Source organism: Rhodamnia argentea, chromosome 6 (genome assembly GCF_020921035.1).
Source record: "Rhodamnia argentea isolate NSW1041297 chromosome 6, ASM2092103v1, whole genome shotgun sequence".
In the NCBI taxonomy this organism is placed as follows: domain Eukaryota; kingdom Viridiplantae; phylum Streptophyta; class Magnoliopsida; order Myrtales; family Myrtaceae; genus Rhodamnia; species Rhodamnia argentea.
Window position 1 is genome coordinate 7,129,972 of NC_063155.1, and position 15,791 is coordinate 7,145,762.

The 15,791-nt window shown below is 36.5% G+C and overlaps 1 protein-coding gene across 1 annotated transcript; it reads left to right on the forward strand.

Annotated features, from left to right (window-relative positions):
- Positions 1 to 7,019: 7,019 nt before the first annotated feature.
- Positions 7,020 to 7,427, forward strand: LOC125315471. Its single transcript, XM_048280626.1, has one exon. The coding sequence runs from the start codon at positions 7,020 to 7,022 to the stop codon at positions 7,425 to 7,427; it is 408 nt and encodes a 135-aa protein (XP_048136583.1).
- The last annotated feature ends 8,364 nt before the right edge of the window (positions 7,428 to 15,791 follow it).

A 15,791-nucleotide genomic window follows, 5' to 3' on the forward strand; every position in this document is an offset into this window, starting at 1 on the left:
AATGTTTACCGGGAAGTCAATTTCCAAGAAAATGACTATGTTTTCCAGTGTTTGGCTGAAGTATTAAAAAGACTCAGAAATATTTTCCGTGTTTCGTAAGAAAAATTGGATTTAATTTTCCTTCATGCACTCCAATTCAATAATTTTCTTTTTCCTTTTTTCTTTTCATTTTTTAGCTTTTTAAAATTCAATTTTTTTATTTTTTTAAAATAAGCTAGTCCAAGGAAAAGGAAAAAAATAAAAATAACAAATAACAAAAAATAAAATTTTCAAAATTTGAAAAAATAAATAAAAAAGGAAAAGAAAGTGAAAAAATAATTAAAGATAAAGAAGATGTGAAAGAGAAGACGAAAGATGAGGAAAATATTTTTCTCTTCTTAAGAAGAGGAAAATATTTTTTTTCACTTTTGAAGGAGTTCTTTTCATGAGAAGAAAATGTTTTCCTGGACTAGCTTATTTTCTGCAAGCCAAATGCTGAAAAGTTCGAAAAATATTTTCTGAAAAGTTAATTTTTGCGAAACAAACGGAGCATAAATAAATATCATCTCCATTTCCGTTCTTTTCTATTTTTCCTCCCAATATTCTCAGAGGCCCCACTTGGTTAGTTAAAATTAGGGATGAGCAAAAAAATCAGATCGAATTAGGAAACAAATCAAACCAGATATTTGTGTGAAACTCTAAAACACTATAAGGCAATTCGCAATTTCGAGCACGGTATATTTATAGTCAATGATGAGTTGATTAATGATGGTTTGTGCAGTTTGCATTCACTTTTGCATTGTCGATCTAAATTCAAACCTAGGTCGAATCTGATCTTAATCTTCCTAACAAGTGATCTTTTCTCGTCTTCATATCTTCATAATTAAATTAAGAGATTCACTTTTGGTCTTTTTAACGTCCTTATTCCTTATGCTTGATTGATGCTCACTTTTGGCCATTCCATTACGCTGATTATCTTCCGCAACAATTTCTAGCTATCTTCACTTGCATGCTCCTCAAGGGATGATTTGCAACTGTTCCTGATTGTGGAGCTAAAGTCATTCCTCGGTAGATGGATTCTCCTTGACTCAGCCCTTAATGTGCGCACTTTGAGTCGATCGACTGGTTGTCGACACTCAAAATTGGCTCGGGCCCAAGAGAGCCAGAAAGCCAAAAGGGCATCGTGGGCATGAGAACCCAAAGCCATTGCAATGGGTCGGCAACCAAAGATATGTTGTACTCGATATGCGAACTGAGAAAGTATCGGTAATACTGATAAATCAATATCTAGCACCCAAGTACAATAGTAGAAATAAGAGAAGATCAATCGCTCCGTGGATAAGATGAGCATTTACCGAAGCCTGCCCGAGAATCTAGGGATAGAACCAACGAAAGTAACCATTATAGACGGTTATCCTTTGTGCTTGGCTATAAATAGTCGGAGACCAATCCTTGTAAAGGATTCGCAAGTAGTAGCACTTTTCAATTTACTGTACGATTTACATTATCTGCTTCTACTATCACGTTGTATTTACTTTTATCGTTCAATTTATCTTTAATTCGCCTAGTTGCTTCCTGTTCGGAATCGCCACAAGAACTCAATTAAACATCAAAGTCGAGGATCTACACATTCGGTGAAAGATTTTTTGTCACGGATATTTTTGGCCTAACAATAGTATACTACGCTTGAACTCACCTAGTTGGAAAGTCATGATTGATGAGCTCATCAGGTATTATATCTGATGGGAATGGATCCCAATACATACACCGCGGAATTACTTGGAAACAACATGCCCAAGAACGTAACTTGCATCATCGATCAAATAAGTTATATCACGTAGAACGAACATACCTCGATATTAAGAGCACCAAAAGAAGAACAAAAGGAATCCAGATCCGACGATCGCTTGTTCTTCGAGAGAATTTCATAGAGAATTTTTTTTGGAGAGAGTTTTTTGCACAAGTGAAAACGTGTACGTTTTCTTTGAGAGAATATGCAATATACTCTTTTTTGGAATTGATAATCAAATTGTCCATTATTGCTATCAACCAAGACCTGCCTTTTTATTCTTCTTCTATATGGTAACTGAGACCATATATTAAAAGCAATTTCTGATTTGCTCTTTATGGACGCAATTAATTCGAACAATATCAATAGGTCTTGTGGGTCAACTTTATTGGCATGACCTTCAGAGCTTATTTGTCAAGTATATTATCACGGCCCGGTTTGGCAATTGACTTTCTTACAATTCGACCTAAATTTTGCATGCCTATGCATCTTTATAACCCCATTCGGCGTACAGCGTAGGAAGGTGGAAGTCAAATCCCAAAAAGTGGGTATATATATATTCGTGTGTGTTGTATTCCCCGTATTGCAATGTGTAACAAGCATAATCTATATTTTCAATGACCCTAAATTAGGTAACGTTTGTGTAATATCCGGAACATAAATGACTCCTCTTGCAAAAGGACGTGACGGATTGTGATCAGATATTTAGGGTGCGTTTGTTTCATCGAAAACATTTTTTCGGAATTCCGTTTTCTTTGTTTGTTTGGTGATATGTTACCAAAAACGTTTTTTCATATTTGGATTTCATTTGAAAAATAATTTCAATCTCATAATTTTATTTGAGGCAAAAAAAAAAATTCTAATTTTTAATTTATTGTTTTATTATTCTTTCCTTTTCTTTTTTTATTCTTTTTCTTCTCCTTTGTTCCTCCACTGCCATCGACGAGCCTGGCAGCCACTAGTGAGCTTGAGGCCACCGTATATGCCCAAGGCCATTGGCGATGACAAGGTCGCTAGATCCAACGGCCTCAAGGCTTGCCGGTCGCTAGTCGCGGTGAGGGAGGAAGGAAAAAAAAAAGAAAAGAAAAGAAGAGAAAAGAAAATATTATTAAAATATTAAGTGTTAATACCACGAAAAATCACAAACCGGTACACATGTGATAAATTTATCCAAAATTAATTTTTTGACCACAAAAAATTTCAAACTAATACACTTGTAATAAATTTACCCCAAACTAGTCACATATGACAAATTTACCCTTCGTTAGTTTTCGTTGAATTTAAGCGTCAAATTGCTGAGTTGGATGACATGGGCAATCAACGAGTATACTAGTTTGAAATTTTTATCCTCTGTTTATCACGGGTTTATCAATTTGAGATTTTTCGTGATATTAACTCAATTTAAAGGAGAGTAAATTTGTCACGGGTGTACCAATTTGAGGTATTTCATGGTCAAAAGAATTAATTTATGATAAATTTGTCACATATATACTAGTTTAGGGTTATTGGTGGTCAAAAAAATAGTTTGGGGTAAATTTATCACAAGTGTACCGGTTTAGAGATTTTTGTGATTAAAAAAATAATTTAGGGTAAATTTATCATATGCATACCAGTTTAGAGTTTTTCATGGTATTAACTCAAATATTAATGAGTAGCAATTTTGAAAAGTGTTTTCACTTCTTCGGATTAGGGAATTTACTTTTATGATTTTGTACATAAACTTTCTTTGAGTGGAAAGTGTTTCTTATTGATTGAATCATTTTCGATGAACCAAACGGGTGAAAAACTAATTCCGGAAAAATACTTTTCCTCAAACAAACACACCCTTAACCTATTTTCATGTCCTTCTAGGATGACATAAGCAAAGGTTTTGCCACGCACTGAGGTTTCTAAGCACAAACCTTTCACTGGGGTTTCTTGATTTTTGCTACTATGCCCGTATGTTGACGTTATATGTGGAATGCTTTTTCACCTTTCATCATCGGAAAAAGTACAAAAAAAAAAAAATTATAAATCTATTGTGTTTGTACTAATTTAGTCCTAAATTTTTTAATTGTGTCGGTTAAGTCCCAAATCTTTTGACGATTTACCAATATGGTCCATTCTGACTGAAAATCGTTAACATGTTTACCGGCCGTCCATGATCAATGCTCTTTAAAATACATTTAAGACTTTTTTAGAACTTTTCCCCGTTTATCAACTCTCTCACAGTTTCCACTCGGGCCACACTAATCCACCAAACCCTACTCATCTTGATCTCCTCCTTGAAAATGCTCTCTACAAATGGTCCCCCCCTCTCTCAACTTTGTGATGACATGATGCCTATAAATAGTCTCATGTACTGCTTTTGCTCTTCATCCAAAAACACCGAAAGGTCCGAAACTACCAAGCATGGCGGGTATTTCTAGCGTGAGATCAGAGATGACGTTCGCTACCGCCACTGTCCTTCTCTTTGCAATGCCTCCGGCTATCGCCCTGCCCATCTACACAACTCCCAAAGCGCCGCCGGGAACCGGCGGCCCCAAATCTGTTGCCTTCGACCCCCTCGGAGGTGGACCCCGCACCGGCATCGGCGACGGTAGAATTGTCAAATACATTCCACCTATCGGTTTCATTGATTACGCCTACATAGCACAAACTCGGTAACTTTTGTCTGTTGAGACAAAGGGCTCCTACAATATATATTAAGCGCGCTAGTTATAGTTAAGTTTTTGAATACACGTACCAGTACTTACAACTTCGTTTTATTTGATGTCTTCCACCATAAATATATATATGCCATTTTTTTCCGTGCATTTCGGGATGATTTAGAAACAAGATGTTCTGCAATGGGCGGAATGCAATGGGCTAATGCGACGGTGGGGTTAATCGGAATGCGTTTGTTAAGCGCATAAGATTTTTACTCCCGGAACGTAAACGTGTTTTGCAAGGGTATAAAATTTCTATTCTTAGAAACAATTAGGTAGCGAGAATTTTTTTTAAAAATTTTTCATCTTTCCTTTAATTTTTTTAACTTGTTTTTATTTTTTTAAAATTTTATTTTTTATATTTTTAATTTACCCTTATTTTTTATATTCTTTAAAAATATTTAAAAATATTTATATTTTTGAATTTTTAAATTCCCTCTTTTAAATTTTTAACTTTTTTTTAAAATTTTAAAGCTTATTTTTAATTTTAATTTTAAAAATATGTATTTAAAAAAATTAGTAGTTAGTAAATTTTCAATTCTAATTTTAATTTTTTTTTAAGTTTGGAGTAAGAGCACAAATATTGAAATGGAGGAAGAACGAATAAAAATGCAAATGCTTTTCTACTTTTGTATTACAACTCTCTATTCCGAAGGTAACTTTACTTTTGTGGCTTGCTTACAATGCTTTACAAACGCTCTATTTATAGCTAAAGTTTTACTATTAAAAAAAAATCACTGCATTCATGACTATTTGCTCCAAGACAAGGATAGTATCTAAAGTAGAATAAATTTTTGGGTTAATACCACAAAAAACCTCAAACTAGTACACCTGTGACCAATTTAGCCCAAACTAATTTTTTTGATCACGAAAAATCTCAAAACGATATACGTGTGACAAATTCACCATTCATTAAATTAGGTTAATATAACAAAAAATCCCAAATTAATACACCTGTGACATCTAACTTAGTAATTTGATGGTTAATTTAACGAAAACTAACGGAGAATAAATTTGTCACAAGTGTACCAATTTAGAGTAAATTTGTCACGGATGTACCAATTTGAGATTTTTTGTGGTAAAAAAAATAGTTTTAAGTAAATTTGTCATAGGGGTACCAGTTTAGGGTTTTCTATGGTATTAACCCTAAATTTTTCCAGCGACACCCATCATCATCTTTCCTTTGTCTTCATTCTTCTTTGGGCACCCACCATAAATTATGGCCTTCTTTTAAGAACACTAACAGCCAAATTTAGTAACAAGCAATCAAGGTCAAATTATGTTCAAAAACATTATCAGAAAAAATGAAGTTTTTTTTTTCAAAATCAGGAAAAGTTATTTATTTTTTATTTCGAATAATAAAATATTATGAAAGCATAAGAAGGCTTAAGGAGGCAAGGATGACCTCCAAATAGTAGGGGTCAAGGTTGGCTAATTCGACGATGGAGGATAAGCTTCATCGTCGAGTTTTTGACGCCCAAATATTCAGCCGACTAATTAATTCTTTATAACGTATTCTATTTTTCATGATTAGGATTATTAGTATTTTTGCTATTAGCATCAGTATTTTGCTGGTTCACATGGACAAAGTTAGGAAAAACCTCTGAAATTATTTCAATATTGGACCTTGGACATACAATAGTTCCGAATCGAATTTTTTTAGAAAGAAGATCTTTTGTCTCTTGGTAGCCTGCTCCAGTCCCCATACAAAACCCGTTTCGAATGACGAAATAATAAAAAATCTTGTTTCGAGATACCTCAATTGAATTGATCAAATTCGTAACTTTATATTATTCAAATGATCTTGTGATTCTGACAACAACAACAAGATGGCATGAAGCTTATAAATATTGTAATGTTTGGAGATTGACCAAGTCAAAGGTCAAATGGTCAAAAAAAGGAAAATTCCAAAAACAAAAACAGAATCCTAAAATTTTTACAATTATGCCAATTCAGTTTTAATTTTTTTTTTTCAGTTTAGTCCTGGACCTTTTGTATTTGTATCAATTCAGTCCATTCAATCAATTTTGGTTGGAAATTGTTGCCGTGGCATTGCCGGCATTAATGTGACAATTTTTAATAAAATATCAATTTTATTGACCTTTTATTATTTATTTGTTTTTTTTTTTTCTTCCCTATCTTCTTCATCCTCTAGCCAATTGCCGAGGTCTCGCGACCGGCGACTTGCCATCCTCAAGCAAAGCTTGCCCATCTCTATCGAGGCACAACCTTGCTTTGTCTGGGCGAGGCCGGCAATCATTAACATGGATGTCAGCCCTTTTATGTTGTACGATAATTGCTATTTGCAATAGATTTAGGATTTTTTAGTACTTTTCTCGTGGATCAACTCTCTCTCGGTTTCCACTTGGGCCACACCAATACGCCATACCCTACTCATCTTGATCTCCTCCGATCGCTATCACTGCTTTCCTTCGCTTTGCAATGCCTTCGCCATTTGCCCCGCCCATCTACACAACTCTCATCGATACCGGCCAGGCCACCTCGAATAGGGACACCACCGGAAGGCTAACGAGATTCGACCCCGACAACCGGGACAAGTTGCCATGTTGGCAAGGGGACTTTCGGGTCTCGGCGGCATTCTTGTGGCTGGTGATAGTTCCTACCTCCTCATCACCGAGTTTATCAGCAGCACCGTCAAGAAGTTCTTCCTAACTCGCCCGAGCGCCAAAATGACTCGGACCTTGTTAAAGGCCACGGGCACAAGCACTATCGGGAGAACCCCGGGCGGAGAGTTTACACTTACGGAGAGGGAAAGGCCTTTCCAACATAGAGCACTAAGGATCAACGCAAACGGGACGGTTCTAGCGAAGTCGTCCATCGGCGGCCCTTACAACAATAGTACCGTTGTCACCGGAGTTCAAATCTCCGGTCTGTTTGCTTGCATTGGGTCTCTGTATGCAAACTTCATGGTGAAGTCCTGGGCTCTTCTAAAAGTTAAAACGCCCGTGTAAGGTTACCGCGGTGCTTCTACGGAATGAAGAAAGCAACGATGTTGTCCGAATCAAACCCGACTTCAAGTAATGCTGAATAAAAACACGAAATTGTGTGTTAGTTTTTTCCCCCTTAGAGGGAAGCACCAGTGAGAGCAGGGGTGGATGAAGCGGAAGCGATATCGAATAGAATTATTTTGCTGTATCTAGATCGCACTTGGCTTTGTTGTTTTTAAAAGTCGGCATTTTTCGTTAGTCAAATTAGATGGAGTTAATCGAAAGACTTGATTGCACACATATGACAAATTTTAAAACTTAATCGCACTTCGGTAACAAGTTTATGAACTTCTACTGTACTTATCCCCTAATTATTAAATCACGCTTTTATCAAACAATTTAAGTTTTTTGAATATTGACAGTGATTCTTCCAAAACAAAATTATGGTATCATAAGTTCTAAGTTCAAATCTTTCCAAGCCCTTTATTTGTCTCATTTATTATATATTTTCACCCTTCGATTTAGGCCAAAGTCCCCTTAACATGTGTGGGGAAATGTTACAATTCTTAAATATTGAATCATGCATTCATTTGCGCATTCATTTATGGACCTAGAAGAAGGAAAAAGCATTCCCAACGCAAATGTAAGCTTTTTACTTTACTTTCTCCACGCGTTTCAATCATTTCCGTTAGCCATTTATGTCCAGTTTCAGTCATGGAATATTTTTATGGACAAAAATAAATGTTGGAACCAAGACACTCAATCTTTTGACCAAAAAAAAAAAAAAAAACCCAAGCCACTTAATCTAATTTGAAACTGGAATTTGAACTTAGGCTAGGCTTCGTTTATTTTGCGAAAAGTATGATGTTCTTGGAAAATATTTTCTGGAAAATTATTTTCTAGAAAAATGATGATATTTTCAAGTGTTTAGTTAAGACTTCAAAATGAACTAGGAAACAATTTTCATCATTTGTCATGGAATTGATTTCCTAAAAATAATTATTAAATAATTCGACTTTTTAATTTTTTTGAATAAAAATTGTTTTATTTTTTAATTACTTTCTTTAAATTTTTTTCTCTTTTTTTTCCTTCTTCCTTCTTTAATTTCTTCTTAGCCGGTCGCTAGCCACAAGCCGGTCTCGGCCTCGAATGAGACCAAGCCTCGCTTGCTCGAGGCCGATTCGGATCCGGTGAAGCCGAGCTCGTCGGCCCGCTTGTCATGGCCGATCGTCGAGAGGCTATTGTTGCCAAGGTCCGTGGTCGACAGAGGAAGGAGTAGCTGGTGGAGGAAGGAGGAAGAAGGAGAAAAAAAAGAAAAAAAGGAAATATATAAAAAATAAAAAGATTAAAAAATACAAAAGAAATTTTTTGAATTTTTTAAAAAATAAATAAATAATGAAAAATTAAAAAAATAATTATAAAGAAAGGAAGTGTGAAAGAATGGAGGAAACAAAGATGTGGAAAATGTTTTCCTCTTTTCAAAATGAGGAAAGTATTTTCCCCACTTTTGAAGGGTTTTTTTTCCATCGAATAAAATATGAGCCGTCCATCATTATCACCCCCAAACTTCGTCCTTAAGTTCAAATATAAACTTCACTTTTCCATCTTGTTAACTCCCAATTCCACTAGTGCCATAATCCAAGTCCGATTACTATTATTCTGCTTGTTAACTCAATAGGTAAAAATTTAGGTCGTCACATTATGAATGTTTTCAATTTTCTTTGTGCCCCGATCTTGTAATAAGATCATCAATTGTATTCCTACTTTTCTCAAAGATTAGTGATTCGCAGAGTGCCTCCGTGCGGAGACGTAACCCAAGTTTGGGGGAACTTTGATAACAAATTCTTTAGTATGTTCTAATAATTATGTTCTTCTATTATTGTAGTTTGCGGTGTAGATTGTTTGCTTAAGTTATTTTTCGGCAATTGGTGTGCGATTCCCGACAACTAGTATCGAGCCTCGAGTTGGCTAATTGAGAACATCAAGATTTTTGGATGACGTTCGATTGAAAGCAAATGGTATGGCGGAAGATAAAATAAGAATAGATAAGTTCGATGGGCGGGATTTCAGATAGTGGAACTCTAAATAGAGGACTATTTTTATTAGAAAGATCTCTATGCAACACTTGAGGATTGGAAATCCGAACTTGCAAAAGTGGATCCAATAGCAAAATCGGGATGGGAAATTCTTGATCGGGTGGTGTTAGGTGCGATTCATTTAGAGTTGACGACAAAAATAGGTTACCACATCGCGAAAGCAAAAACCGCAAAAGAAGCCATGGATATTCTAATGAATATTTATTAGAAACTGTCCACATCAAATCAAATATTTTTGCTAAAGAAGCTGGTTAATATGAAGTTATCTGATAGAGGCTCTATGGCAGAGCATATCAATAATTTTAAGTAGGTCACGAGTCGGTTGGAATCCGCAAGCATAAATCTGGATATGAAGTTCCAAGCTTTATTATTTTTGTGTTCCATTCCCAAAAGCTACAACACCGTGGTGTAGGAAATTTTGAGCACCATGAGGATGATTTGACTACGGACGATCTTGTGAGCAGTATCATGGATGAAGAGATGTGAAGGAAAGTCTTAGGTGGAGATAAATTTTCGGCATCTACGTCTTTGACAGCACTAGCGGTGCAGAATCGTGGGAGAAGTAAAAGCAGAGAAAAATTCAGTGGGCATGGCAAGTCAAAATCCAAGGGGAAGAGAGAGTTTGCAAAAGATAAGTGTTGGTTTTGCCACTAGATGGGACACAGTAGATTTCAATGTGAAGCTTATAAAAAGAAGCAACGGGATGACAACAAAGAGCTAATGTGATAAGTGATGAACCTTTGATAGAGAACTTATGTTTGTCTATAGGGTTTGATTTACCGACAGATAAGTGGTTTGTTGACTCTAGTGCATCTTTTCATTGCACCTCACAAAGAGACATATTTGTTGATTATTCTAGTGGAGATTTTGGACAAGTGGTTGTAGGAAATGGCCACAAGTGTCCGATTTTAGGAAAAGAAATTGTGATTGTGAACATCTTATGTGGAGGACGTCTAATTTTGCATGAAACTAGATATATTCCCGAGTTGAAGAAAAATCTGATTTCAACTAGTAAACTTGGTGAAGAAGGTATAGTAATAACTTTTGGATGTGGAGAGTGGAAGATAACCTCGGGGGCAAGAGTAGTAGTAGCAAATGGAAAGCATACGGGTACACTTTACCTTCTCTAGGGGACAATATCAATAATATGGTTGCAATTACGATGGTTATAGATAATTTGTCTACCCTTTGGCACTATCGTTTGAGACATTTTGGTGAAAAAGGTGTAAAGCGGTTACACTCAATAAAGTTGCTTCCAGGTTTTTAAGAAGTTGAGTTAGATTTCTGTGAGAGTTACATTTACGAAAAACAAAAAGCAATTAGTTTTCAATTGAATGGGCGACAGAGTAAAGGCCAAAAGCTAAAGTTGATCCATACCGATGTGTGGAGATCGGCTCAGGAACTCTCTCATGGTGGTAAGAGGTATTTTGTCACTTTCATTAATGATGTGACAAGAAAGACGTAGGTCTATTCTTTCGGAGAAAAGTTAGAAGTATTTGGGGTGTTTAAAATATAGAAGACCATGGTGAAAAAGAGACATGTTATCAGATTAAGGCTTTGAAGTTTGATAAGGGTGGTGAATACACAAACAAAGAATTTGTAGAATATTTGAGTCATGAAGGCATACTTGGGTTGAAGACTATTCCTAGAATTCCTCAATAGAACGGTGTCGCTGAGAGGATGAACATGACTATTTTGGAGTGTGCAAGATGCATGAGACTACATGCGTATCTTCTGTTACACTTATGGGATGTTACAATTGAGGTAAATGTATATTTGATTAACACGAGTCCATATAGTGTGTTAAATGGATCGATCTAACCTATCAAACAACATCAAACTTGGATAAGAAGACTTACTTGCACCTTCGCTCGGATTGGTTTTGCACGAGATGAGCACACGAGCTCGAGATGAGTTTCGGGTTCGGGGTGGACTCAATGGTTTTCATGCAGATAAAACGCAAAAACACCGTAGATTTATGATCAGTAAGAGCTCTATATGAGTTGGGACAAAAAATAACGAAGGAAAAGCTAATAGATCGGACTACACCATTAATGGAGCTTCAGTTGAGCCGAGATAGAGCTCACCTGTTTCGGGGTTATCGGCAAAAACTGGTGGGCTCGGCGTGCTCCTGGTACTGAGACGAAGCCAATGACGTCGTTGATGCGGTGTAGCGTTGCCTGAACTCACCGGGATCCGCCTCTGAAACTCTCAGCTCCCCCTCCTGTAATGGTGAAAAGCCAGTTACCCAGAGCTCTCCTCCTTCTCCTCTCTCTATATCCTTCCTTCTCTCTGATTCTGTTGCTCCCGTTTTTTATTTGTTGCAACCGACTCAACCTTAAACATACTTCCCCCTTCCATTTTTCAATTCTCGCGCCCATGCCCAATTCTATTACAGGTGATCCAATCTGCAGTTATGTGCGTACCACGTGCTCGTGACAGCTGGATGACGCCGGACGGGAATGGGCAAACCGGCAGTGACCAATCATGACCTGGGTACTCCAATTTGGAGTCTGATTTTGCGTCCTTCCCTTTGCTGGTTTCCTGCCTGTGAGTGAAAACAAGCTCCAGAAAGCTTCTGTTTGTGGCTTCTTGGGCTGACCTAGTCAATCGAGGTTGACTAGGTTGGGTTAACCTGATCCGGTTGACCCGGTTTCTTGTTTTTGGTCCAATTGACTATCTATCTATTCTATTTTCAAGAAATTAAGCTTAAAATTGAACTCTACAATATGAATTTCATCTAGGAATGTCAACTTCGAATCAAATCGGTTCAATTTTGTACAAAAGCCCCAAATTTCAAGTTTGACCCGAATAGAAAATTTGTCCAATTAGGCCCCTTAACGACCAATTCTTGTCAATTTGACCTCACCAAAATGTTTAAAATGCCGAAAAACTTGCGGGTGAAGGTTCATCTGTGTATGGATCCCCATTTGAAATGACCAATTTGACCTTATTTGAAAATCGAGGGCTAAATCGAAAAATGCAAATAGGTCCACTTGAAAACTGCTCAAAAATTTAAATTTATTGGACCAAAATGCAATTAAAGGTGTAAGAACCAAATGTCAAAACTTGGACCAGGTAATAAAAAGACTAGAAGTGCCTCAAATGAATTTTTTGGCTCAATTTGGTTTCGCGTTTGTGAAGACTCATGCATCCCCAAATTGAATTTTTCAATTTTTCAAAGGCCAAAATGAATATGGAATTAAAATAAAAATATTGGATATTTTTTCATACTTTTTTGGCCACAAATACTATTTTTTTTTTAATTTTGAGTATTTTTCTAATATACGAAAAATATATAAAAAAAGCAAAAAATACCAAAAAATATTTTTTGTTCAAAAATGGTTCCTTAGGCTTGGCTAAGGCTTCCAAAGTTGATTTTATAATTTTATGGATTTTTATGGATTTTTAAAGATTTTTCTAAAGATAAATTGATTAAAAATTAGGTGTCAACAACGATCCAATTCCGACCTCAAATTTTTTTGGTGTTTCATCATTTTCACTTCCAACTTTTTTTTTTCAATTGTAAGCTAAAATTAAAAGAAAAAATTATAAGAGGGTCGTACAATTAAAGATAAAAATGACGAAACAACGCGCATCAAATATATGCGTGATATGTTTGTCGCCCAAAAGTCCATATCTGACATGTATGCACCATATATCTGCATGATATGCTTATCGGCTAAAAGTTCACATCCGACATATATGCAACACATAATCGCGTGATATTCTTATCAGTCAAAAGTCACGTCTAACATATACGCACCACATATTCGCGTGATATGCTTGTCGATCAAAATTCCACGTCTTATAATTTTGTCTTCTCATTTTAGCTTACAATTAAAAAAAAAAGCAATCAAACTGATGAAACCGGATCAGCAAGTGATCCGATTTCACCAAAAGGAACTTGTGATCCAATTTGACCGTCCCACTATCAGAATTGGTGGGACGGTCATCCTAGCTTAATCCAATAAAAAAATGCTTTATAGAGTGTGATTTTTCCAAATGCCGTTTGAACCAAAGTTGTTCTCAATGCACTCAAAAATTACAATATATTAGACACTACTTGCATTTCGAAAAATCTCTTTAACCAAGGCCTTTGCATTTTCCCAAACACTTTCCTCAAAAAGCAAACCAAACGCACGCTACATTGGAATTTCGCGCAATGATTTAGGACTAACTTGTCAAAATTAGAAAGTCTAGAATTAAATTAGTATTCATACAATATGTTTATAATCAATTGAACAATTTTTCCATCAATTAACTAATTAGGCCAATCGCGAGTGATTCACACACGAGGTTGAAGGTTACTAAGGCCACGTACACATGGTTATGCTTCACAAGTACGTCGCAACTAATCATTTTATAAATCTATTGTATGGATACTAATTCAATCCTAAACCTTTCAATTCTATCGATTTAGACCTACACCTTTGTTGACACCTAAATGTTGAATTCTTATTTATGGCATAAAAATTAGGGACTAACATTAGTCCTTAGCAAAAATATCAAAATCATTTTCATATAGTTATTATGTAGATTAATATTTTAGCATGCACTTACATTTGCATTTGAGTCGGACCGACATCGGATGAAATTAATTCAATTTGGATTTAGCTCGCAAGAATGTGAAAATCAATCAAGCCGATATCCTCCATGTGGTCAAATATCGCAAAGGTTTGCACGACATAATGGGATCTTTGGGGCGTGGAATTTTTGGAGGAAATGATGATAATGAATGTGGGCGTAACAAGAAAAGAAGAGAAGCATTTCTCGAAGAGAGAGAAAAACGGAACGCGAAGCTTCCGTTAGACTCACACTCTCTCCACTAACGAATTGGAAAAAATCTGAAACTGTGGAGTATCAAAAGTGATCTGGGCAATCCACGAAATCATTCTAGGCGCGGTTGAACACTACTTTCGTGGCAAGAAAATCTCGAGCAAAAAAAAAGTCAGTTGTTTATAGAAGGTTGCCGAATCCCTACGATGAAGGGATCTCGCGGGCACTTAAATGGTTGTGGGGATTTTTCTTGGGTCTATAAAAAGGGACCATCAATAAACTGTCAGGGGGAGGATGAGTGTGCAGAAAAGTCAAAAAAAAGGGGAGAGCTTCGTTGAAAAAGGGAAATGCAGAAAAGTTGAGGGAGCTTCACAGTATTATAGTGTAGAAAAGTAGGGGGGAGTTTTGGTGTAAGTGAGGTTGCTCGGAGAAAAGAAAAAACGAGAGATTGAGTGAGAAAGAGGATGAGATCAGCCATGAAAAGTCTCGCCTAGGCGTCTAATGATTGCTCCCTTTATCATCTTCACCATGTCTTTTACATGAGCGAGAGAGAGAAGGGTGAGGGAGAGGCTTCGTCCATTGAAAAGAGATTAGAGAGTGCAGAGAGAGGGAGCCTTCGGATTCCTCGTGAGATAAAAGAGACGGGCTAGAGAAAAAAACCCAAAAGAAAAAAAAGAAGAGAGAATAGGTCTGATTTCACTCCCAAGCACTCAAGACCAACGCATCTGTCCTGCAACGTTGGCCTTACTCCAGATTGCCATGACGTCCACAATCTGATCCGGAGCCATTGTCATCCTTGACCTTCGGTGATAGCATCCAGAGCTATTGTAGCCCATACGTGGTGCAGGCGGTCACGACATTGAGGAACGAGAGCTATTGTTCTCTCATCGTCGCCTTACCCAAGGAATCTCCCGTCCAAGCCAAGTTCATCCGTGCGAGAGTCATTCCCCCCGAGCTAACGGCAAATTCGAAGTATCATCGGCGAATCGAGTGCAAAAATCAAATTCCGAAAGTGAATTTTCGAATTTAGGTATATCTCCTGATTTGATATTCCGAAGATTATGTTGCTCGTTTTTGTTTGATTTCGTGCTTCGATTGCATGTTATTTGAATGATGTCATATTTTGCACTATCAAATATGTTATCCAGTTGAAGCATCTAAAATTGGCAGCATATCTTTAATTCGGAAATTTGTGTGCTTGAAAATGTGAGGATTGCATATCTCGAAGGTTGTTTTGCGAGATTCAATATTCGGTTACCTTGATTGAAAGATTTGCACGTTAAATTTAGAAACCGAGAATTCTGAATAAATCTTATGATTTGATTGAGATATTCTTTTGAAATCTTGCTGATAATCTGGTTAATTCGAAAAAAAAAAATCTTTTGAATATATCCAAGATACTCAAGATATCAAAAAAAAAAAAAAAATCTTTCAAAATGTGATCGATTAGGAAAATCTCCTAATCCGCAACTTGCCACACGAGCAAGGATTTGAATTCAACCGTTAACCGTAA

What these genes read in the sequence shown, in the direction of transcription:
- LOC125315471 (XM_048280626.1), top strand. Translation starts at nt 7,020, where the DNA reads ATGTTGGCAAGGGGACTTTCGGGTCTCGGCGGCATTCTTGTGGCTGGT.